The sequence below is a fragment of the Neolamprologus multifasciatus genome, chromosome 12 (genome assembly GCF_963576455.1).
Source record: "Neolamprologus multifasciatus chromosome 12, fNeoMul1.2, whole genome shotgun sequence".
Lineage (NCBI taxonomy): Eukaryota > Metazoa > Chordata > Actinopteri > Cichliformes > Cichlidae > Neolamprologus > Neolamprologus multifasciatus.
Window position 1 is genome coordinate 36,645,850 of NC_140450.1, and position 26,764 is coordinate 36,672,613.

Sequence of the window (26,764 nt, forward strand, 5' to 3'; positions counted from 1 at the left end):
ACGTCTTGTCCTCTTCTTTGTCAAAGAAACATATTGTCAGTCGGTATGATATCAAATAGTTTTATAACTTTAAATTTACTGTGAAATGTGATAAACCTGCTCCATCATCGTCTTGTATTATTTGGCCTTTGAATGCTCATAAAGAATTCAATATCACTTTTTATTCTCATTATTCATTATTTGCATGTTATTAAACAAAACAATGTTGATGACATTTCAGACGAACCCAAAGTTTAATGACGCAGGATAAACTGTATTCCTATCACAACGTATACTCTAATTAAAATAATATCAACAGTAACACTGGCTTATAAACTCAAGAATTCCCTATGTTTGTATTATAAGTGATACTTGAGAAGTATTTGTAGGGTACAACTGAACTATTATTGTAGTAAAAGTATGCTTTAGAAATAATCATAACAAGAAAATACAAACTTATTATAAATTCAAAATTGAGAGAAATATGTAACATAATAGATGTTATAATTTACAAGAAATAATTTAAACACATCGCGTTCAATGTTCAGTCATCATAAACAACCACATGCCAGGAGTCATTATAATAATATTACACACAGATTAAAAAAAATAACCCAGTGCTTAAGAATAAAATTGTTTTTGTTTGTTTTTTATGAAATGATAAACAATAAATCAGTTCTTGCTGAAACGATTTTCCCCTGCGTACAACCTCAATAAGTAAGCTTATCTATAGATCTCTTTATTAAACAGCCTGTAGAAAGACCTTATTTATGTTACTAAAAACCACGACTGTACTACTATAAATAAATCACTAACTAATAGATGAATGTCTCAACAATACGCCCTTAATAACAATAACTTACTTCTAATAACTTATTCTCCTTTGGCAAAAACGTGGCCTTGGTGATCATGTGCTGTTGGGCTCCAGATTTGTGTTTACGGACATCAGTTCATTGAAAGTGAGACAAGAGTCAAAAACATCAGGTCGCCTTTCTCTTCTCTTTGCAATTTATTTACAGCCTCAAAGGCGACGTAGAGAGCACAGAGGAGAACAGCAGGGGTGCTGAAAGTAAGTAAATATGAGTAAAGTATTGTTTTTACTACTTTGGGTTGTGTGGCTGAGTGCACTCTGTCATCTCACTTTCACATCTCTTTATGAACCAGGACAGTGTTTCAAAGGTGAGGACTCATGAAATGTCATGTACGAGACACAGACAGGAAGTGTGAAGTGATTCTCTGTAATTATGCTTTTATACACATCTTTACACAGAAAATATTGTTTACTGCTATATTAAAGTTTCATAAGGAACCAGTAATAAAAATGCAACGTAAAGTACACATCAATAAAAATATCTTTAGTATCTTTTCAGGTGGTGAATTAGTTATATGAGGAATTTTTAAAATAAAACTATTTAAAAGAAAACAATCATTAGAAATCAGCATGATTAGAAAACTGATGGAGCGTGTTTTGTATGGAGGCTACCAGACTGCAGCAGTGTTGTAATGAGCTGAAAACCTTACAGTATCAGTAGCTCAAGATCAGTAGCTTCTCACCTATTGATATAGATCTAGGCTACGTCCACACGTACCCGGGTATTTTTGAAAACGCAGATTTTTCTATGCGTTTGCACCTTTTGTCCACACGTAAACGGCGTTTTTGGTCACTGAAAACTGAGATTTTAAAAACTCCGGCCAGGGTGGAGATTTTTACAAACTCCGTTTTTGCATTTACGTGTGGACGAGAAAAACGCAGAAAACGGAGAAAACGCAGCGTCAAAGGTGTGCGCCTTTTTTGACGTCACACTGTGCGCCACGTTATTGTTTCAGTGAAATGAATTTCTACAATACTGTTACTGTTAATTGTTCTCTCTGCAGTGTTTAAATGCTTACATATACACACACAGTTACTGTCCCTCCACACATACAACTCGGTTCTGCTTCTATGCCCCAGCTTTGTTTACTTTTTCCCACCGAGGCTTCTAGACTTCTGATTGGCCAACATTTCTGCACGGTCAGGAATATAGCGCCACCTGCTGCTTTGGCATGTTCCTAGCAGCGTTTTCCTTCATTTCTGCCTTTACGTGTGGACGGGATTATTTTTTAAAACGGAAAATCTCAGTTTTCAAAAATACCCGTGTACGTGTGGACGTAGCCCTAGTCTACACCCCTGTAGCTCTGTTATATCCTTAAAGTGTTAAGATGACATTTAGGTTTACTACACTTATACACTGTTTTTAAAACTGCAAGGTAAAAATAGATCTCAACAACTCTGCTAGTAGTGCATGCCAATATAGTGTTAAATATGCCGTCTGTTTTGAATTATTCACAGTTATTAGTTAGAATTGATGTGAATAATAATAATAATAATAATAATAATAATAATAATAATAATAATAATAATAATAATAATAATAATAACAGATGCCTAGAAAAACCTCAAAGAACATTGTGGCCAAATATCATGAAACACCAATACAATCATTTACCTTTGTGTGGGGGAATCCAAGTGAGTGGTGCTTTGTGACTGTTACAGCTGTCCTGAGTTATAAGTCAAAACATCAAAGGACACAAACGAGTGTCTCATAGTTAACACTGTGGGTCTACTGACAGCCACTGCAAAGTCTTTGGTCACATGTGCGATTCTCCATGGACTGTGTCAGCCTCTCATTATGCTGCTGAGAAGTTTGATCTAATGGAGTCTTCTCGTAGCTGACGATGCTTCCCAGAGTCACATTCTTCGCCGTGCGTGCGACGCTCGATGGTAATTCTGTAGTTTTTTCTGCACAAGAAGGATTCAAAATAAAGTAGAAAACGATGTCAATCAATATGTTTGTTTTTTACTTTAATTCCTCTCTTTCACCATTAAATCATACTCAGCAAAGTCATGGAGACCTCTGACAGCAGGGCTAAAGTTAAAACGGTGTAACAAAATAAATCAGGAAAATCTGATATGAAAGTCCTTCACTTGAGTGTTTGATGATGTGACTGCTGATAAACTCTGAAGTTTTCATTTCTTCCTAATTTCAGTAAGTAAAGCAGTTTTGAGTCAGTAAGGTTTCATTTGAGATTTAATCCCTGAAGTGTTTTTATCCAAGGCCAAAATTACACCAGAGCACGCCACTGTCCAGAAGAGCTGACTACATCGTTTTTTACCTGAAAAAGTAGAACGCTACGAGGATCACGGCCCCCAGAACAGCTCCGACTATGACTCCAGTCAAAGCTGACACTCCCAGTCCACCTGTTTGGACGAGCACTCGTTAGTGAAAACAAACACTGCACCACAAATATTGTTCATCAGTGTCACACGTGTCATTAACATACATTTACAGGGTGTGTCTGATTTATCGGTTTTCTCAGGGTGGTCTTTATCCCCTCCTTTCAGAGTGAAATGCTCAGTGTTGAATGCTGGCAACAGCTGAAAAGTTCCATTTACACCAAAGTAATTGGCCACCACCTGTAAATGAGTCAAATTGTTGTTGTTAAGCTGCACAACACATTTCCAATACGAAGCCTGTTAGAGATCTTAGAGCTTCTTACCTCATAGGTTCCTGCTTCAACATTTATCATGGTCATCAAAGAGAAATCTCCATTTCTGTCACCATTGGCATCTATGGACACTTGGCCAGCAATTCCTGCAACCCATTATGAAGCAGCTTTATTTCACTACAATCCCAGAAACGTAGCAGGAAAGATACCTCACTACCTCACAGTGCCTGCAAAGGTTTTTGTTTTGTTTTCCTTTTTGGCATATTTGTCACGTTTACGTCTTTCAGATCACAAAATAAATTGTACTAAACAAAGATAACGATTTTAAATAATCTTCCTAGGAGTGACTAACCTACCAAAATTATTCCAAAAGTGCATCGACATCTCCTCCAGGAGGTCACAAAAGAGCCTAGAACAACATCTAAGGAACTGCAGGCCAGGTCAGAGTTCATTATTCAACAGGACACAGAGCAACAATGGCATCCATGGGAGAGCGCCAAGGAGAAACCAAAAACAACACAAAGGCTCATCTCACCAACACGTATCCTGATGATCCCCAAGACGTTTGGGAAAATACTATGTGGACTGACAACCAATGTTGCCTCTAAGCTGTGCGCGTGCGCACTGCTGGCACTCTGCGCAGAAAAAAAATCTAACCTGAATTGAAATTAAAATTAAAATGTCAACAATTCAGTTCTGCAGTGTTAGTCAGTGACTGGCTGCTCCCGTATGGGATCAGAACGATGCCACCTTATCCCAAAGTCCAGCCAATGATGCGATTCACATTCGTATATACGCAGCTAATCAACGTGGTTGACAGGCTGTGACAGCGTCCTTATGTGCGACACCGGAGTTTTAGCAAAGCGGCTGATGTGGAGTGAAGTTAATGACAACGTGAACAACCATTGGAGATGTGAGCAGGACAGACGAACAACTGACGGACAAAGTGTGGACTTTATACCAGTTTTTAAATTGTGTTGATCGACCACGTAAAACCAGAGTTATGATAAAATATCTGCAATGTTTGGTTTTCTTCCTGAATACTGTCGTTGTTTTTATTTACTGCAGGAAGAAACGGTGAAAACTGCGTTTTATAAGGAAAACGCTCGAAAGCGTGTGAACAAAGACAAAACCAAACCCCCCAGCCTTTCCTATTGGTGGAAAAATGTGGACCAATCAAAAAATGATATGGCAACATGGTGTTTATTGTTTAGGACGGGAAGTTTTAGGAGTGACGGCGTGTTTGAGATGTGAGAGATTTGCAACGTTTAGCACAAATCTTGTGTAGTTAGTGTTTAGTTAGTGTGTAGTTAGTGTGTAGTGTAGTCAATAGTGTTGTTGTGTGTCAGAACAATGAGGCGACTGCTGAGTGTTACAGTCAGAGCAAAAGAAATAAAAAAGAAAGAAAGTTGTGTTTTCAAAATTGGGGTTCAAGTTATTTTTACTTCCAATAGTGTTAACATGCTACAGGTCATGAACAAGATTTTTTAAATTTTCATTGTAAATTGGCTAAAGCAGTTAATTAAAAGTTGTCTAATATAAAGTTGGTTCAAAAACTGCTTCTCAGATTTGTTTGTTTTCTAGAGAACAAATGATTTCAGAGCGATCATTCTGCACAGCACCTGCAGAGTCATCAGTCACTGTATTTTCTGTACAATGGTATATTAATGTCAGCCTGATGTTTTTTACTCATTTGCATCGGTGGCATTTAAACGTTCATCCTTCGTTGCTCTTGTTTTGTCGATGTGCAGATGTTGCTTTAGAGTTAAGCAAATATGAAGTCTACAAGTTTATATTTGATCATATACAAAATAACATCAGACTAAACTATGGTCACACAACACCATCTCGTGTGTTTACCTTCGAATGTTCTGTTCCACATACGTGAGGTGATCTCTGTCCCATTCTTCTTGCTGTACCCGTTTTTCATGGCTTCATGCAAGGCGATGGTATACAGTAACAGGGCATCGTGGAACCCCTCAACAAACATGTTGACCTGACATGAAACAAATTCATGAAGTGACTGCACTGTTCACATAATCACAATGCTTTGTATACATTTATCTTTTGAAGAACTGACAGATTATATTATCAGTTTACTCAATATGCAAATGGACTGATTCTTATATAGAGCTTCTCTCCCACAGTACTCAAAGCTTAATACAACACACAACATTCACACAGCACTTCTAAGTGCTTACTAAACTAACATTCATACTCCGATGGACGCATCGGAGAGAAACTTAATGTCTTGCCCAACGATAGTTGACATGCAGACTAGGGGGATCGAACCAGGAACCTTCTGATACAGCCACGCAAAGAGACTAAGTGTAAGTTTCTTGATGCACAATCATCCAGGTAACTACATCCCAAAAAGCTGATTCTGTTCATCTGCATCTGTTTTCAGTGGAAAAACGTTCCATCACTCATCCAAGTGACTTCTTCAGTGACTGAAACCAGCCCACTGAATGAACAGTGGACTCGTTTCATTCGTTGTGCAAATGTCCTGTTTATAAGGTTGGAAACCTGCAGTCAGCTGAGACTAAAGAAGTCACCTGCATGAGTGTTGAAACGTTCCACTGAAAACATCCAATTATTTCTCTTGGTGGTTTTATTATGTAGTCTTAATCTACTTTTAGAAGTATCCCACTTTAGGAATTTTCTGCAGTTTAACTTTTAAATAGCACTGCGATGTAAAACATGTTTCTGCTAGTCTCTGAAAGAAGTGGTACACACCATTGTATGAGATCTTGCTGCCCCTGGGGCTAAAACTGGAATTCTGGCTCCATAAGTGAGTTAATTCCCACAGACTCCCATGATATCATGGTCCTTGGTCTTTGACCAAGTATCTTTAGTTTTATTCTGGACTTGTGTCTTAGAAAGTTATTAGATAATGAAGGTTCTAATTCCTAAATATGTTATTTTTTACTGCATGTGTTTGTTATTTATAGTTCTTGATTTTGTTGCTTTATTTTAGTTCCTCTTTTGTGTCCAGAGTGTCTCATCTCTGTGTTCCAGTCTCCAGTGTTGCTGATGGCCGACAATCAGCTGCAGAAAAGAACAAAGTTATAACAAACAAAGGTTGAAGTGAGAGTCCACTGCAGCCTGTCTGTACTGTTCATGATGTATATTCTTTATGTGGCTTTTTTTTTTGTCATTTTTGGCTTAAAAAACAACACAATTTATTGTTTTTTACTTTTTCCCAATTTGAACTTCCCTAAAACCTCTGACATATTGGAAATAATGTTTGGGGTTTTACTCACCAGTTTGACGTACTTGCTCTGAGGGTTTCGTCTAATTGTTGGGGTTATCTGTATTATTGTAGGATCTTTACCTGGACGGGTTTTTGTTGTGGTTTGACACTATATAAATAAAACTGAATTGGAATAATCTTAACAGCAGCTTTAGTGTGATCTAATATACTAAACTGCTATTTAACACTAGTCATATATTATTCTAACCCTGGAAAAGTCCTGTAAGGTTCCAGTTGTCACACATATTTTTTTAGTTCTGTTCACTCGACCCTCCAAAGTCACTGCCTAAACCACCAGATCTGAGGCAAACATATCAGCATCTACGATTCAGTTTTCTTATCCTTACACTTCTTTGTTTCAGTCTGACATTGATAGACATACTTACATTTTCACAGTCGTTGCAGTCATGAAGCCCTACTTTTTCAAAAGGCATTTTCATTTCTAAGGAGAAGTTCTCAAACTCAGGCTTGACAGTTCTCAGAAGAGTCACAGTGTTCAGAGCAGCGTAGGCTTGCCTTGCGTCGTTGTCGTATTCATCACCTCTCTTCCATGAGCCATTGCCTAGAATTTAAGTTTCCAGGGACAAAAAAACCTACATTTACCAAATAATTTACGAATGTAATGCTTTGCTTGTTACATAGAGCATACATTTACATACAAACCCCATCAAACCTGTGAAGTAGAACTAAGAACTGCTGAGAGTCTTTAATCGTTTCACGTCTACTGATGCCTCACAAAGAAGAGAACTTGTGCTAGATCAATAAAATTGAATTAAAGTGAACTAAAGTAGTCTGCAATTATTCTAATTTGAATGAATTAAATGGGTAATGTCACTAATATCCATCCATCTATCCATTTTCTTCCACTAATCCAAGGCTGGGTCGCTTGGTCAGCGGCCTGAGCAGAGAAGCCCAGACCTCCCTCTTCCTGGCCACCTCCAGCTCGTCCGAGGGAACACCAAGGCGTTCCCAGGCCAGCCAAGAGATATAATCTCTCCAGCCTGTCTTGGATCCCCCACAGGGCTTCCTCCTGTGAGACATGCCTGGACCACCTCAAACAGAAGGCACTCAGGAGGCATCCTTGTCAAATTACCAAACCACCTCAACTAGTTCCTTTTGATGTGGAGCAGCGGCTCCTCACCCGATGTCTAAGGGGAGGTAACTCGTCCCTGACCCGGAGCCTCATGAACGCAACGACCACTTCGGACTAAATGATGTTATTTTTGTGCTTTTTATCACGCATCAAGTTACTTTTTGCACAATGCTCAGTCTTTATGTAGTCCTGTGTTGATTGTTGTATGTAGCACCATGGCTTCGGAGGAACGCTTCGCTGTGTACTGTACCACTGCACATGGTTTTACTGCCCATAAAGCCACTTGACTTGAGTGGGCACTCCATCATTTTCCGTCTGAGGACCATGGCCTCAGATTGGAGGTGCTGATTCTCATTCCCTCACGTATCCACGAGAGGATAAAGAGCTGGACCAGTATTCTCTGACTGGAACGAAAACGGCATTGTTTCTCCTGTATCCGAGGTTCGACTAACAGACGTAATCTCCGTTCCAGCACCGTGACATAGACTTTCCCGGAGAGGCTGAAGAGTGTGATCACCGTATCGTTTCAGCACACCCTCCAGTCCGTCTTCTAAAAGATGGGAACCACCACCCTGGTCTGCCAGTCCAAAGGTACCACTCCTGATCACCATCGTAGAGGTCAACCAAGACAGCTTTACAACATCCAGAGCCGTCAGGAACTCAGGACGACTCTTGTCCACCTGAGGAGCTCTGCCACCAAGGAGTTGTTTAACTGCCTCAGTGACCTCACTCCCGGCTATGGACGAGTCGTCCCCCTCGTCCCCAGACTCTGCTTCCTCTACAGAAGACATGTCAGTGGTATTAACCTCTTAAGCCCCAACGCCCCCTGATACGGGGGCAAAAGGCAGGAAAGCAGGTAGGCTTGGGGCTTAAGAGGTTAAGGAGGTCCTCAAAGTATTCCTTCCACCGCCCGAATCCTCAGTTGAAGTCAGCAGTGCTCCACCAGCACTTGTACCCCTCCTGAGTCGCCTGAGTTTGCCAGAAACTCTTCAAGGCAGTCCACAAGTCTTTTTCCATTGCCTCTCCAAACTCCTCCCACACCTGAGTTTTTGGTTCAGTCAGTACCTGCCTCTGAAGTCCCACAGGCTAACCAAGCCCGATAGGACTCCTCCTTCAGCCCAATGGCTCCCTTCACCTTTGTCCATCGGTTTGGCGGTTACCACCACGCGGGCACCAACCACCTTGCATCTTATTTCCCGCACACTTGGAAGGAGAGGTGCAATCTGCAACTTTACCTCTATTTTCCATTTAAACGCATACAGAAATGCACCGCCTTACTTTACTGGTACCCACGTTAACAAACATTGACAGACAATGCCAGTGCTTTCTAATAATTATTTACCTTAAATATGTATGTTAGACACATTTAAGGTAATGGATGTTAACTTACCATAAGAAGAGGCATTAAAGAGTTCAACATTAAAGAATATGCATTTGCCGGTTGTCATCTGTCGTTTGTGTGCAGCCAGCATGATCTCTCTTATTTTTTCTGCTCCCATGCACATAATCACCACTGCAGAGAAAACCAGACAGAGACAAGAAGTCATTTAATAGGCTCATCAGTTTATTTGGACACAATAAGTTATGAAAAGGGAAAATTAATTTAGGTAAGCGTTAGTGTAATTTACATTAAAAGATAACCCAAGCTCCACAAATATAATAACAATGCAGTCAGATTCACAGTCGGGTGGGTGGTGTGGTTTTGCCACACTTTTTTTCACACAGTCATCAAATAATCGTAGTTCCTGACAGATTTTCATTCCAAGCACATCAGATATTGAATGCATGTAATTTACTGTGTTACAGTTACAATCTTGATGTGCAGGTTAGTGCTGCACAATAGCATCAAACCCCACACGTCCCAGATGTCCTTCTTTTGTGAGGAGCATATCATGTTAATCAAATTCTAACACACATACCTCACATAGCTGCAAATGATGAAAAGAACCATCAAAGTGAAAACAGTAAGAAATGTACCACAAGCCGATCTCCAGCACAGCTGCTGATAATTATTACTGTAAGCATCAGGCCTGATGTGCACGTATACACGAGCGCTCTGTGGACTATTTCCACCAGTGTGTTGCTGGTTGCACAAATGTAACCCGTGGATGTGTGGTGTGTAATCCTGGATGCACGTCACCCTGATTAGAGCCTGCAGATGGAGCAGATACTGGACCAGCTGCCTCAGAGACAGCTGGCTAAAGCTAATCAGCTGATGGACTCCGTGCAGTGTGCTGCTTCTGGGCCACATTGGCACAATCAGTGCTGTTACTTAAACTGTATATTTTCAGTTTAATCAGTCATGTTAGTCAGACACCGTCCTCACATCTGATGGAACAGATACGCTTTTAACTTAATCAAGCTGTCTGTACAGACTGCATCATGACTCATATTTCATTTCTAAACGTGATTCGATCTTCAGGATGAAGAACTTCTGATCCTGCTGGGCTGCTTGATGTCGCTGCACAACAGACTAACCATTTAGGTACAAACTACTGAACTGTGAGGAAAAGATTCATTACAGCAGCTTTCTCAGTATTTGGTGTTCATATGCAGATGTGGACAGAGGCCAGCTTGGTACCAGCTGAGCATGCCTGAGAACACATCCTAAAGAGGAAGGTGCTCAGAGGTATGTTGATCAGATACTGAACGGCACAGCTGACTCACATCAACACAAACAACCAGGACTTCAAGTTGTCTCCAGATGTACAAGCTCCTGTTTCTAAGATGGAGTTAATACACTACACAGTAAACCTATATTCCGTAACCTTTATATACTCAATATAATTTGTTGGTTTACCACCTCAACCACTGCCAAAGGCTTGGACTGTAGAACAACCAGGACAACACGCAACACATCAACTGCACATTTAAATAGTGCTTTTCTGCTCTTACTGCGCACTCGAAGCATTAAGAAGCTGTGTACCGACAGTCAAAGCTCGGTGCAGGTTCACTGTTCATTGGGTCTTTCTCAGGAACAACACTCCAAGACTCCTGCACTTAGGGACACACCTCACTTGCTTTTACTGTATGTAACTGTATCCACTGCCCCTCATTATCATTTGATCAACATTATTGGATTATTATTATTATTGGATGTTTCAAGTTCGGTCGAGCAGTGGACTTCTATAAAACTGAAACTGGTGCTTTTCTCCAAAGCACTTTCTAGTAAAAGTCTTATTGGTCCAGTCTCACGCTTTCATACCAGGACTTCAGTCTAAAACTACAACAGCTGCACTGGAGGCAACTTATCTCTTGAAGACAACTTCAGCATCTTGTCTCGGAGGAGCCAGCGATCCTTCTTTCACAACCAAAGTAGTTGCATCGTGCAGACCATTATCCTGTCTCAGAGTGACGCTGAAAAACTAGTTCATGCATTTATTACTTCCAGGCTGGACGACTGTAATTCATTATTATCAGGATGTCCTAAAAACTCCCTGAAAAGCCTTCAGTTAATCCAAAATGCTGCAGCAAGAGTCCTGACAGGGACTAGAAAGAGAGAGCATATTTCTCCTGTTTTGGCTTCCCTTCATTGGCTTCCTGTTAAATCCAGAATTGAATTCAAAATCCTGCTCCTCACATACAAGGTCTTAAATAATCAGGCCCCATCTTATCTTAATGACCTTGTAGTACCATATCACCCTATTAGAGCACTTCGCTCTCGCTCTGCAGGCCTACTTGTTGTTCCTAGAGTATTTAAAAGTAGAATGGGAGGCAGAGCCTTCAGTTTTCAGGCCCCTCTTCTGTGGAACCAGCTTCCAGTTTGGATTCAGGAGACAGACACTATCTCTACTTTTAAGATTAGGCTTCAAACTTTCCTTTTTGCTAAAGCATATAGTTAGGGCTGGACCAGGTGACCCTGAATCCTCCCTTAGTGATGCTGCAATAGACGTAGGCTGCCGGGGGATTCCCATGATGCATTGAGTTTTTCCTTTCCAGTCACCTTTCTCACTCACTATGTGTTAACAGACCTCTCTGTATTGAATCATATCTGTTATTAATCTCTGTCTCTCTTCCACAGCATGTCTTTATCCTGTCTTCCTTCTCTCACCCCAACCAATCACAGCAGATGGCCCCGCCCCTCCCTGAGCCTGGTTCTGCTGGAGGTTTCTTCCTGTTAAAAGGGAGTTTTTCCTTCCCACTGTCGCCAAAGTGCTTGCTCATAGGGGGTCATATGATTGTTGGGCTTTTCTCTGTATCTATGAAGCGCCTTGAGGCGACTTTTGTTGTGATTTGGCGCTATATAAATAAAATTGAATTGAATTGAATTACAATGCAGAGTTTATATGAGTCCTACATTGTTTCACTTTTTATAAGAAGCACCAGCTGCTGTCTCCAAATTAAAAAAAACCCCAAACAAACAGGAAGTGCCTGGTGGCCTGACACACTAATGTGCCCTGAGAAAATATGTGTAACCATAACAAGCTGATTAGAGGACGTTTTAGTTTAAACACAACACAACTGTGTCTTTTTCCCTTTTGCTCTTTGGACAAAGCTGTGACGTCCGTGTGTTACAGGTAAGCACATGCTTTGGTAGACTGGTGCTGAAATGGGCCAAACGGCAGGTGTTCCTACTGATGGCTGTCCAAATGTGACGGGAAAAATTGTTGGAGATTTGATGCAGAGCCAAGATAAAATGACTAAAACGGATATTGGTATTATGCATTGTATTATCCACCAGGAGGAGTCGTATATGTCTGTAGAAATGACCACGCTACGTGTTTTTACAGTTTGATTCACTGCAGGTCAGGATCAGTGCTGGATTTGTATTGTTCTCAAAAGAAGAAAGCTTTACACACACACAGTGTGGAGACATTATTGTAGCGTCTTTAACTTCAAATATAAAACGTCTTGATCCTGTTGTGACTTGGTGCTGAATAAACTGAACTGAGACATGCTCAGAAGATGCTGGTTCTCTTTGGATGCACTTTCATGTGTAACTTAATCTCAGCGAATAAGTTTAACAAATACAGATGCAGCTTCTTCTCATCTGTCTTTGTATTTGGACATCAGGCATTAGTGCGTTTGTTCAAGCTCCAAACAGAATTCTGGAGTTAAAGTTAAAGTGCAGAAAAAGTCACTAAACTATGAGTGAAACAGCAACAGCACTTTGTGTGCACACACATATAAAATTAAATTATTTCACATTTGAGTTCAGAGACTCGTCTTCACTCCAACACGCTGGGACGAGTTACCAGAACCACGTAGTCGGTGTTTCTCGAATGCCTTTGAAGTAAAAACTGACCACTTTTCAAATTGTAATTGTAACATTTTTATTATTATTATTCAATTCAACAATGCAAAAATATTAATCAAATTAATAGAGTTCATATGAAGCACCTTGATTTGCACATTAATTGCAGGAATTTAAAGATAATCATCTGAAGAATTTAAGAAATCCATGTTAGTAGAGAGACTCCTCACTACTCTGTGGACCGCAGAGCCTTTTCTGTTTGCTTTAAATATTTAATGATCAAAATGAATGAAGTGAGCCGAGGAGGAAAAAGCCAAATGTAACGAAGGATTTTGCTGGGTTGTATAAAAGGGTTTTTTCCCCTCTGGTGTCCCAGTGATTAAAAATAAATAAACCAACAAACACATGGCTGCACAAACAAGGCTTGCAATTGAAAAACAGTAACCCCAGCGCCCCGTCTAATAAGGAAGATTCAGAGTCTCGCTGGAACATTCCTCACAACTCTGTCACTTAAACACACCTCCTGAAATATCCCTTGAGTCAGTGGGACAAACTTCACCTCAGTACTGCCAGCACTGTAGCACCCTTTAATTACACTGGGCTCTACACACTACTGGCCCTGTATATGCTCTGCAAGCCATTCCACGGGCAGCGCTTGCAGCCAGCAATATTTCAAAACTTCTGGATTTTCCTTTTTGCTGGAGCGCTGATGCTCGTTACAAATGAACTCAGGAATGGGCCGGCACATGGAGTACTCACTGAGTGCCCACACTGTTTCAGATGACCTGTTTTGCCTGTTAGCTTTCGAACTAGAACACAGTGAAAATTGTAATGCCATTTCCATAAAACAAGCAGTGATGTTGGATGTGCTTGTCAGACAGGTGAACGGGATAAGGAAAAGAAAGGACGGTGGAACATAAATATGTATATGTAGGTCAGTTAAACAGAGTCCTTAAGATACAGAAATCAACATTTATTTCCTGACTAACTGTTTCTCCTTATCATTATAGTCCTGGGGTACAGATCACTGTCTGAACCCTGCAGCCTGATTATCAAGTCACTTGTGGTCGCAGAGTCAAAGTGGATCTTGAGTCCTACCGGAGGCCTGGAGGAGTTCTGTCCTTCACAGATTCAGGACCAGAGTGCAGGTCTCACATGGACTAACATGGAAATGAACCAATCACAAGAAAGGTGCTTTATTTTCAGTTTGTGTCAGAATCTTTATGATGTTCCTGCTACAAAATTATCTATAACAAATAGTTTGGGCTTTTTGTTTGCAAGTTTTGAATTATTGGAGATAAATTATCAAAGTTTCAGGGGCGGGATCACGCCTCCAAACACGCCCCTTCCGTGTATTTTCTATATATGACCCGCACCCCCCGCCCCAGTTCTACAAGCTGTTCGTTTGCGTTTTCGTGCCCCACCCATCTCTCATTAGTACACGGGGGCATCTGCCAGTCCCTATCGAGGCCTTCAACCAACCGCAGCCCAATTCTTGATGAACCCTCTCAAGGCAGGCGTTGCTGATTTACAACAGTTAAAAACGAACAACCTGATTACCCCACATACATATTTTATGAGGTTTTTATACTCAGAAGTATCACTGCAGGACTTGGCTGTGCATTAGCAACAAAAGGTTTAATTTGAGCCTGAGAGGGCTAAGACATTCGCCTTTATATACTAAAACTAAGCTAAAACTAACCCTAACCCTACATCTTACATTGTCATTTTATTTGCATTTCAAACTGAGTATAAAACTATTAATTTTTTCAGTTTTCAGGAAAATCAAACTAAAGGATCAAATTCCAAATGACATCATCTCAACAAACCTGGATCGTCAGATTATAACGGCTGACGACAGCCTGAAACTGAAGCTGATAAACATGTGATTCACTGCCTTTAATATTCATGGTTTAAAAGCATAAATGAAGCCTTTAGAAAAATAATATTACTGCTTCATGCTTCATTCAGCATAGAAACATGACACCCAGCTTGACTTAAGGTTTTATTGTACAATATCAGCTCAACATGGTCTAAAGTAATAACCCAACATTTGGTTCTCAGTCAAACAGAGGAAACATATCAAATCTTTAAACTTTTATATTTGATGAAAATCTCCTCTGTGTCTTATTTTTCAATGGCAACACATCTGAGAAAGCTGGAAGAGAAGCAAACTGCACATGTCAGCGTTTACCTGAAGTGGGTCTGAATCTAGTGTTGTGTCCCACAGCCACAGCTCTATCCATAATGCAATTACAAACACACAGGCACTGCTTTTTCCAGACCTGGTGGAGAGAAACTGATGGCTGATGACATATTATTAGTTGCCTACGGTAACCTGAACATGTAAAGAGGAGCAGATGGTGCCCAGGAGGAGTATTAATGTCATGGTAGTGTTTGTACTTCTCACCAGCGTTCCTAGAGGAACTGATGAGCTGATGAGCTGAGACTGTAGTGAAGCTGTAACAGTGTATCGGTCATACACCTTTGTACTCTAACAGTAAAGAAACATTGTTTCCTTACTGTGTAGATGGATAAAAAACACATAGTTTATTATAGAAACAATGTAGAACCAGGTTTGCAGGCTTTGTTCAGTCTCACGTGATAAAATATCTAACGTGGCTATTAGCAACAAGAACAACAGGAGACACCCAGAGAGGAGGCAGCGTTTAGCCTTTAGGATAATATTAGCATTAATCACATAATTTAACACTGATAATTAATGTTATTGGTTAATATGTGCTCTCCTAACCAGTTCCACATAAATGAAACTCCTGCAGGTTTGCTCACCACATTTACTGGTTTACAAATGTTCAGTCTATTGAGGCAAACGTAAGGCTATAGGACGCAATACCTGTAGAGCAGGTATTGCGTCCTATAACGATGGCAGGTAAAGATGGATCATTTCTAAACTGCAACATGAAGTGCAAGCTAAGTTTGGGCGATACGTAAACATGTTCCAAGCGAAAATCATCAGTTGCACATGCGCAGACTTTTTGATGGGCGGAGCAATGTCATCATGCACAGACTGAACATAGAAGAAGTCCAAACATGGACGAACTAATTGCCAAATTGCACACTGGAGACGGCGCAGATAGAAATGGACTGTTACCTCAGCGAGGAGGCTGTAGACGGAGAAGACGATCCACTTGTTTGATGGAAAGTACATGAAAAACGTTTCCCGTTGATGTCACACATGGCGCAGGCTGTGTACACCAGCCACAAACACACCTTCAGGACACGTCTTCATCACCGCTGCTAATATTGTTAACCACCTGTGCACGCTGCTGAAACCTGATGAAGCAAACATGCTCGTTTGCCTGTCACAGAATTTTGTTTAGAGGGAATATTTGACCTTCTTTTCTTGTTTCAGTATTAATATAGATACTTTTTGGATTGTGTATGTATGTATTTATCTGAGATTCGCCGAATTGCACAAAAAACGTAACTTTACATCAGAAATTTTTTTTATAATCGCTGCAAAAGACATTTAGATTTTTTATTTATTTGTTGTTTGGTCGAGTGTGTCGTACAAACACTGGAACGACCTGTGAACACGTTAGTGGGAACTAAGAAGAAGTTTCTGTCACAACGGGACTGAACAGACTCACGCGCAGGCTCTGAATAAAGAACACAAGAGTCTTTATTTACAGCAACACCAGGTGATCTATTTACAAAGTGGGGAAGGACGGCTCCGGGGATCCACACACACTCCTAACTCCACACTCCGTCCACGCCTCACGCTCCTCTTCACACTCCACAGAAAACACAAAAGCTCCAAACTTCACTCACTTCACTGCGTTACCTGAACTTCGCTCAGGTAACACAGGGGTTGGTCCAGGGAAGTCTATTCACAGAGACACGGAAGGATCACTGCGGGTAGATCGCTAAGAAAACACGAGAGTCAGCTGGGTTTACACTGACGAGAGTCGGCAACGGTCCAGCGACGAGAAGCACGGTGCTGCCATCTTATAAAGGGACTGGAACAATTCAATTCAATTCAATTCAATTTTATTTATATAGCGCCAAATCACAACAAATGTCGCCTCAAGGCGCTTCATAGATACAGAGAAAAGCCCAACAATCATATGACCCCCTATGAGCAGCACTTTGGCGACAGTGGAAAGGAAAAACTCCCTTTTAACAGGAAGAAACCTCCGGCAGAACCAGGCTCAGGGAGGGGCGGCCATCTGCTGCGACCGGTTGGGGTGAGAGAAGGAAGACAGGATAAAGACATGCTGTGGAAGAGAGACAGAGATTAATAACAGATACGATTCAATACAGAGAGGTCAGTTAATACATAGTGAGTGAGAAAGGTGACTGGAAAGGAAAAACTCAATGCATCATGGGAATCCCCCGGCAGCCTACATCTATTGCAGCATAACTAAGGGAGGATTCAGGGTCACCTGGTCCAGCCCTAACTATATGCTTTAGCAAAAAGGAAGGTTTTAAGCCTAATCTTAAAAGTAGAGATAGTGTCTGTCTCCTGAATCCAAACTGGAAGCTGGTTCCACAGAAGAGGGGCCTGAAAACTGAAGGCTCTGCCTCCCATTCTACTTTTAAATACTCTAGGAACAACAAGTAGGCCTGCAGAGCGAGAGCGAAGTGCTCTAATAGGGTGAAACACTGTCGGGTGATGAGCCACAGGTGTGTGATTGCGACCAGGTGAGCTCCACCCAGGCGGAGGGAGGAGGGAAAGTGAGGGAGGGAGAGAGCAGGAACAAAATCAAAACAAACACACATGTAGCCACACTGAGCCGACCGGGTAGACCAGGTGATGACGAGTGCATCTAAAATCTCCTCAGAGGTCAAAGTGCCATATGATGCATTAGCAATAAATGTAATAACGCTCTACATGAACAGTTACTCACTATATAGAACAACTTTATAGATTATATGTGTTTGCAGATGTTGGCAGCTGTCAGTGAATAGTTATCAGCTATTTTGAAACAAAAAGACTTTTTATCCATAACAGCAAATGAACTGAACAACAGAAAATACAAATGCTGTTTATGGTCTCCTCACAACAATGATAAGAAAAATAAACTGGGCCAATATGTTTGTTAATACAGAGACACACATGTTAATGTGATCTCTGGTCTCCCACTCAGAGACACAGGTCTGCCAGTGTCCAGCGTTCAGACCTGAGGACACTCATGTGAGAGAAAATCTGCTCACACAGACATGTAGAGCCAAACACTGTCAATAAGGCCTCTGCAATGTTCTGAAGACAGTTAAACCTGTCAGGTAGTGATGCTTTTCAGTTCAATCAGCTGCATTTCGATGTTGCATTAACTGGCATTAACTCATCCAGTTAATGTGAGACAAATCCAGCTGCTCATTAAAGCTTCTGGTTTGATCAGAAAGAAAACATTGGTCCAAACACCTGAAAGTCCAGAAAACACTTTGTGAATTCTGTCTCGAGTCTGCGGATGTATCCGTGTATCTCTGTGGTGCTGATGCTGCGCTGAGCAAACAGCTGCTGAAGCATTTGAAGTGTCAGAATGTGGAAAGCTAACAACGTCCCTCTCACCGGTAGCTAAGTTATTTTTAGCCAATTAGAAGTTGAATCTGGTAGTTGGGGTTGCTAAGATACCGTCATTAAGAAGCGGCACAACTAATGTGTCTATGCGAGCTAATCTGCGATGTGCACCGCTGGCCCGGCCATTTATTTTTAATGCACCTTCTCAGATTAATTCACTGCGTGTCGTGCCCAGGGCTGGACTGGGACAGAACATCAGATAATTATTTAATAAAAACGAGACATTTTAAATGAGAATAAGAAAGTATTTCTTTGTGCCCCCTTTCCCCTGTTAATGCCCTACCTGGCAACACTTTGCTAGACCCGCCCCTGCACAGTTACCAGCTGTCAGCTAAAGGATCCTGGTGTTATTTGTCTCTCAGAAACAGTTCATAACTTCAACTCATCCATGTCACCTCAAAGGTAAACCAACTCTAATAACTAACATTATGAATAAAATAAAGTTCGCTATCAGTAACATCATAGCAGCCGAACAGCTGTATAGAAACCCCGTCATGCTAGCTAGCACGCAGTACGAGATATTGTAACTGACTGTAAAAAGTCAGCACAATGAAAATAAACTGCACCTAAACTTGGTTTATATCTGACCAGATAGACTGCAGCTCATAACTTCTTACCTGAAGTTCAGTTCACCTGACACTCCTGCCTCGGGTCTCTCCTCCACCTGCTGGCCTCTGTGGAAGCTCCACCACAGCCACCACCAAACAACTGAGTTTTTTTTACACACCAGCCAGCATCTGGACAATCCACCACCTCTCATTGTTTATTCCATTACAAAAAAACCCCCAAATCATCAGCCCATAAAATCGAAAAATCACCATCGGCCCACCGAGCAAATGCCCGGTATCCCGATGGCCCGTCCAGCTATGGTCGTGCCGTTTGTTAACCCTTCGTGTGCCAACTGTGGCACGTGTGCCCAGGGTTGCCGACCCCGGGGTAGACACAGGGACCCTGACAGTTTCTCTTTGTTTCCATCCCCATTATTGTGGTTTTTATTTATATATAATGCTTTTTTTTCTGAACATAGGCTGCTGCTGTTCTTTCTTTCTGTTATGAGTCTGAGTAAATGAATCTCTGCATTTGGGCACACTCTGAGGAGGAGGCTGTTAAAACAGTGCGTTTATTTACTTCTGTTGACTGCTTCTGTTAGCTTCAACCAACATTATTAGCAAACTTACTCATGGACAAATAAATAAATAAATGGCTCTTGTAAAACTATCAACGATAGGGCGGCCTATCGTCGATATATTCGCCCAATCACCCAACAACCGTAGTGCAAGCACATCACAAGATATTGTGAAATATCTACAGCCTGAATCATTCTACCAGAGCCTGAGGTTATGGTGTGGACTATACGGCTGGAACATGTGTTACCGCGGGAGTGTCATTCTAATCCATTTCATCCACAATCCGGCAGGTAGCATAGGAATGTGGAAGGTCACCTTTCGCGTTCCCATTGAATGCCTCGGGACGTGACAAATTGTCGGTATATTACGTGTCGGGAGTGAGAACGGGCTGAAGTCATGACCTATCTCCACCAGAACATTGGTGATTTAATCCCAGGCTGCTACAGTCAGCATACCCAATGTCTTTGAGCAAGATCCTATCCCCAAGTTTCTCTCCAGTCCATCCAGAGAGGGATGTTGGAAAGTAAACCCTTAACCATAGAAAAACCTCATGAATGTGTGAAAAACATATGTTGTATAAAGTGTTTTGAGTGCTCAGAACCAGCCATTTACCATTTACCAGAACTACAGATAAGAAGCTAATGACTCGGCAAATCCCTTTGAGTAAGAACTTTGCACTGGGGAGAACGAGCACCTTTTAGAGCATCTCTGTCAAAACAGGCCTCAGTGAGGGCAGGCATTTGACATTTGAAAAGTTGCAGCATCAAACGAGAAAGCAGAGAGATAAGCACAGAGAGTCTAACCACTAACAGCAGAAAGCACAAAGTCTGTAGCAGCTGAGGTCTTAATGCATCGATCATCCAGGTCAGGATATCCCAAAACTGGACGTAGTGTTTTCACAAAATGCTTTTCAGTAACGATGGGAAGTCCCCCAGCAGCCGGAGCTTATATCAGAATAAGTAAGTTCAAAGTCACCATCACTCAAAAGGAAAGACTGAAGCTCGATTTTTAAAGTAGATGACTATCTCCTGGACACCTAAAAGTATGAGGTCTTTAAGATATAACTGACCTGATCATTCAGGACTTGATACTGGATGGAGAAGGATTTTAAATTTAATTTGAGAGTAAGTCAGTAAAGAGAAGCTCATATGGGAGAAATATGAGCTCTCTTTTTAGTTCCTGTTAATATTCTCCCTGCTCTGCTAGTATAAAATGGCAATACTACATTATTATTATTAAGGAGTTCCTATTACTGAATGATCCTCATGATTGTCATTGGCTTCACTCTCAGAGTCACCACTAAGCAGCACATTAATGATGTTACATTTGTGCACATTAATTGATACAATGTGGTCAAATGTCTGTTGTGATCAGTGCTGGGGTCGTCATGTGTTACACACATTATACAACACTGTTCTTCAAAGTTATGCAGTGTGTTACTTAATTACTACCGGGAGAAAATAATTAATTGTGCTACTTGTTATAATAGTGTTGCATTTCTCCATAAGATGACCTGAAACACATTTAAATCCAAGGCTACAGTCCTACACAACAGCCCTGCCCTAATGAGGACACACACGTGATTTTTCTCTCAGTATTTAGGTACAAACACAAAGCAAAGATGAAAATCAGAACAAACTTCATCACCACAGTGACTCTACCTTAGAGAGAAGAAAGGTCGAAACAGAGGCTGCAGTCCACCTGCTCACCTGTTTGTTACCTGTTGAAGTTCAGGCTGCTGAGGTGGGGTCAGCATGCGCCCACTCTAACATCACTTGGCTAGCTTAGCATGGCGTCTGTGCAGATACATGCAGCTTGCACTTTACCGTCGCGTTCTCGTCCTTTTATGTAGTAAAAGTAACGTCCATGTCCATGCTGTAGACTGCGACACGCAGACTGAAACCAGCTGATTGTAGCTCGAGTGCATGTCACACTGATAAGCAGACTAACTATCAACCCGAACTGAGCTACTGCGACTCAGCTCCCTGCAAAACTGAGTCCCATCCCTGCTGTTTATACAAGATATTTGGACATTATTAGTGTTTTAGCAGGAATAACTCACTATTTACCACAGACGTCATTATTTTCTTATTGCCGATCAAGCACCTCTGTGCTGTCAGATGAAAGCAACACCATACAGCACACAAATAATAACGAATAATATGTGATTATTATCAAGTTGACCTATTCATGTTGGTGCCAGGACACCACTCTGGATTGTTTGGGCCCATCCTGAGCCCTGGTGATATTTCGCAGTACAATAGTTGCTTTGCAGGCTGTAACGCTGCGCTGTGACAGGCCAACAACACCATTTATAAGATCATGTTGGCAGTTGTTTTACACTGAAGTAGTTTAATGTATAATATGCAACAGTCCGTGTTTGTGGGCATTTCTGTTCTTCTGAACTCTCCGTACAGAGTTTTGTGTAAAAACTGATCATTTCCTACAAACGTGACTATGACATCATAACAGATGAGAGTAGCAACTGCGTGCCAGCACGGGAAAAAGCTGTGACAGCATCATCAGACAGGATGCCTCTCACTGGAAGCTAGTTAGGAAAGATTTACATGTCTTAGAAAAACCTGCTGTGTTCACATTGATGTTTTTGTGTAGCCACACGTGAAACATGGAGGAGCGTTCAGCTCCGCCCACTGCTCGGCTGTTGAATCAAACTCATGTCTTGCTATCAAGTGCACTTAGTCTCTCGTCACCATTTAAAGTTTATCACAGGCACCTCTTCATGACTCTGACATGGTTCCACTTCCTCAGGGTCATGACCACAGCAGCGGTGCCAACAACCTGCTCATCAGTATCTTAGCCTCGCGCTTTAAGCACATATCACATGGGTTCAAATGTGTTGAGTCCCTGGCTTGATTACTGGGTGGCCCTATGATTCGCTGCGTTTCATTACCATGCTTTATTTACCAACAGTAATCCCACTGGTTTAAATGGTTTTGGCTTACTTTACTTTCCATTGGCAGTTTTTAATGGCTCCATGCAAAAACACCTCTGGACACACTCGCAGAGAAGAAGCGATACAGTGATGAGCAGTGAAACACAGTGATACAGCAGCAAACAGAGCGATCGTGTAGAAATGACAGCACACACGATGGCTGGTGTGGTTCGAGGTGAGTTGGAAATGTTCCTGGAGAGAAGAAGGAGTCCAGATTGTGAAGTGAGAAGCAACAAAACCATTAGACACGAGATGATGGACCATGCAGACAGCATGCAGGATGTTATGTAAGTCTGTCTAAGCAGTGGGCGGGGTGAGGACAAACAAATACACACATGCCTATCACCACTGATAGCTTGTGCTGCACGAGGGATGTTTGCTTGGATGTGAAGAGGAACAGGCTGAAAAATCATGTTTTCAGAGCTGTGAGGGATCACTGCAGAAGCAGCAGAGTTATATCTGCTTCTCTCAGTTACAGGACAGCTTCCTTCTGTATTCATCTTCATTTTCTACAAACACCAGAGATCTTTAAAAATCTGGGATTATGATTGGATACATTATTATATATGTTATATTATTTACTGTAGATAGTGCCATGCAAACGTATTCAACCTCTTTCTGATCCTTAGTTTGTTGCATATTTATCACACGTGATTCAGATGAAACAAATTTTAATAAGATAACATTTTGGTTTTTAATGACGATTTCACTGTAAGATTAAACATATCAGATGGACTTTGAATAGGACACTAAAAAACCTGTTTCTTAAAAACTATTCAGAGGAAGAGACTCTGTGTGCTGCTGCAGGACATGAGTGAGCAAACTGTCCTAGACTTCATGGTTCCACTAATTACATCCAGATCCTGAAGCATGAAAGCAACCCCCGACCATCACACCACCCTGTTGGACTGTTGGTGTGATGTTCCTGTCTTAGTCTTACATCAGCAGTGATGTCCACAGACTATTTTTGACATTAAAGGGGTGTGGCTAAGGAAATTAATAATAATAATGGATTGGATTTATATAGCGCTTTTCAAGGCACCCAAAGCGCTTTACAATGCCACTATTCATTCACTCTCACATTCACACACTGGTGGAGGCAGCTACAGTTGTAACCACAGCTGCCCTGGGACAGACTGACAGAGGCGAGGCTGCCACATCGCGCCAGTAGGCGGCAGGATAAAGTGTCTTGCCCGCGGACACAACGACCAGGGGATCGAACCGGCGACCTTCCGGTTACAGATGTGCTTCCCTGAGCCACGGTCGCCCCAAATTAAACCAAGGTCTTCAAAAATGATGTGGTTAATCACATGACTCATGATTTAACAAATTGGGGCATAGGGCTGTTCGATATAACGATATATATCGGATGACGATATAAAAACGTCTATAGTTTCATTTTACGCTGTCGTTTGTTTCGTGGTGTTGCAAAATAAACTGTTTACGGTAATATTTTTTCATGTTTGATGTCACTGTAGTTATTATAAATTTATTAAAGTTCTCTCTTTCTCTTATATTTAATATAACCACACTACAGACAGACAAGCGCCTGTTTTTATGCGTTGTCATTAGCAACAACGACAGTAACGCCATCGCGTGTCCGCTTGTTTATGTTCCACATAAACCTTTCACAATAAAGCTGAAGATCCTGTTAAGACTTTTCAAAATAAACTGAATCACGTGAAAGAGCAGATTATTTACGGATGAGAAGTAAAAAAGACGCCAGGTGCTAAAAAATAAACCTTAGACTCAAACGTTAGAACAGGCTTTTCCCCGCAGCACGCCGTGTAATAAACACTCACAAAGAAAACGGCGCCGTTACAACTTATGTCTAAAAATGTATTGTTTCATGCATCGTTAAAACTCGACTCCGGCTACATGACGCACAGCTGGAAACACTTCACGCAAGTCGAGCTGCCCGAGATTCACAGACTATACAGAAAATGTTACATTTGTGTGATTTATATCGTTATCGGACGATAGATGTCTTATATCGGGATATGAGATTTTGGTCATATCGCACAGCCCTATTGGGGCAATTACTTTTTTTAATACACAGGACCAGGTGGGTTTTTTAAATCATCATTTAAAAACTGCATTTTAAATTTATCTAATATTAAATTTGTTTGATGATCTGAAACATGAAAGTTTGAGAAATGTGCAAAAAAGTGAAAATGCTTTTCACTGTATTGTCTAGTATCATTTCTGAAGCCCTGCCTTTTGTTGTGTGAACAGTGTAGTAAGAGAACAGGACAGAACCGTGAATAAGAGGAAACATCTCTCACAGCTTCAGGTTGCTTATTGTGTCTGATGAAACATTTAGTTGATTCAATGAGCAGATCTGCTGCTTTTGGTAATAATGCCATTTGTTGCGTACTGAGAGGCTGCTGTGGAGGAGATTAAAAGAGCCATAAGACTGACCGAGTTCTGACTGCTGAAGCTGAAACGTGAAACTTGGGTAGTTGTTAATGTACAGACTGTGAACACTAGTGTGACAGTGCAGGTATATACTTGTACTTACATTTTCTGGCAGTGGCTAATTTAGCCCATTACGATTGTTCAGTTCACTGAAATCTGCTGTAGTAGGACTATGAGTGCATGTGCAAACTGACATGTCAGATAAATGCAGGCTTGTGAAGGGCACATCAGTGCAGGGCTCATTTGTTTCATCAACTGAAACTCGCTGTCTTTCATACAGAACACAAACAACACCAAGCTGTGACTGATGGTTCGCTGTCAGCCAAACCAGTGACGATGAGTCGAGACTTATTCCAGCTGTCATTAAACACACACCGTCTGATTAAAGAGTAAGGGAAGCTGCTTTACCTTCAATGTCATTGATGCTTCGCAGCAGCTCGTCCGTGTCCAGCGGTTTGTCTTCAGTTAACACGTAGCTTTCAATGTTATAGTTGCTCATCAGATGATATACTCCTTCTAACGTGAAGTAACAGTTCCGCTGCTCCCGGTCGTCCTCGAACACCAGCAGAGCGCTCTTCCAGGAGAAGTGTTCAAACATCGCCGTGAAAGTCTCTGCCATTTTCACGTACGGCGGGGCGATGCGAGTCAGGTGGGAGTATTCTTTGTTCTTGTTCGCGAAACCTGTGGCCAGGGCACCTGCCGAGATCACCGGGATGTTCCAGTGGGACGCCAGCCTCACCACTGCCGCAGCCTCGTACTCGCACACGGGACCCAGGATCAGGTCGGGCTTCTGTCCGCAGGACCTGTCCGCTAATGTGAAGAAAGCATCATAGAGGCAGTCGGAGTTTTCAAACTGGATGTTGAAGTTGAACCCGGAGTACTGACCCCCGTCTGCCTTCAGCCTCTTTTGCGCGTAACGGATCGCCGGTGCGACTCGTTCATATGAAAAAAGATAAGAATTATTTTGTGGCAAAAATACCAAAACATCTAAGTCCTCGGTGGTGTTTGTCATAACTGGGCTCAGGGCTACCAAGACATAGACACATAGTGTTCTCAAATGTGGCATGGTAGCACTTCCTCTTCAACACAGGCAGCCAAAGACTTTTAGAGAAATATTCTTCCAATGTTCCTTCCCTCAAGTTGGCTCTCGGCAGCGCACATAGAGCTGCAAACAGAAAGCCCTCTGTCGTTAGTAAATGCCTTAATACTAAATAACTGTATTTGTCTTTTGGAGAAGCCAATCTACCAGAATGGGTGTGTTTTATTCTGCATTGAGAGTCGCTTCCCAAGCTCCTGAACCTGTTCAAACTATTTTCTCAACAGTTGATCGTGCCAGGCTCGGAAATTCTTCCAGCTCAGTCAACAGCCATCATACACGCTGGCTCCGGCCTGGAGTTTAGAAGCGTCTTTTCAGGATTATTCATGCGTCATCGGAGCGCTGCCCACCTCCTTCTTAAAGCTACACCGCTCCCGAGCGCACAATGAGCCACTTCAACGTAGCGTGACTTAATGCGCTCCAGTTAATGCAGATGACGCTCTTTACTTTTTGTTGATCCATCTGTGACACAGCTATAGATCATTTATTTAGACAGGGCTTAATTAACAACAACACAAGCCAAACTGCAGGTGTGCATGGACTCTGCAGTGACCAACATCTCTGTATAGACATTTTCAGCATTAGTAGCAAATAAGTAGAAAGACTGGTGGGAAAATGTGACC

At 41.6% G+C, this 26,764-nt stretch overlaps 1 protein-coding gene across 1 annotated transcript; it reads right to left on the reverse strand.

Moving 5' to 3' along the window:
- Window positions 1-391: 391 nt before the first annotated feature.
- npr3 (natriuretic peptide receptor 3) lies at window positions 392-26,764 on the reverse strand. The gene is made up of 8 exons (XM_085180558.1): window positions 25,454-26,764; window positions 9,202-9,324; window positions 7,105-7,280; window positions 5,326-5,461; window positions 3,517-3,611; window positions 3,301-3,433; window positions 3,133-3,217; window positions 392-2,758 (listed from the first exon to the last, which is right to left on the reverse strand). Exons 1-8 carry the CDS (start codon window positions 26,109-26,111, stop codon window positions 2,647-2,649), a joined length of 1,518 nt encoding a protein of 505 aa, XP_085036684.1. The 5' UTR covers window positions 26,112-26,764; the 3' UTR covers window positions 392-2,646.

What these genes read in the sequence shown, in the direction of transcription:
- npr3 (XM_085180558.1), bottom strand. Translation starts at nt 26,111, where the DNA reads ATGCCACATTTGAGAACACTATGTGTCTATGTCTTGGTAGCCCTGAGC. An exon ending in AAGCATCAATGACATTGAAG is followed by an intron (nt 9,325 to 25,453) that starts GTAAAGCAGCTT and finishes TTTTCTCTGCAG; the next exon opens with TGGTGATTATGTGCATGGGA. An exon ending in GTAGCGTTCTACTTTTTCAG is followed by an intron (nt 2,759 to 3,132) that starts GTAAAAAACGAT and finishes CTTCTTGTGCAG; the next exon opens with AAAAAACTACAGAATTACCA.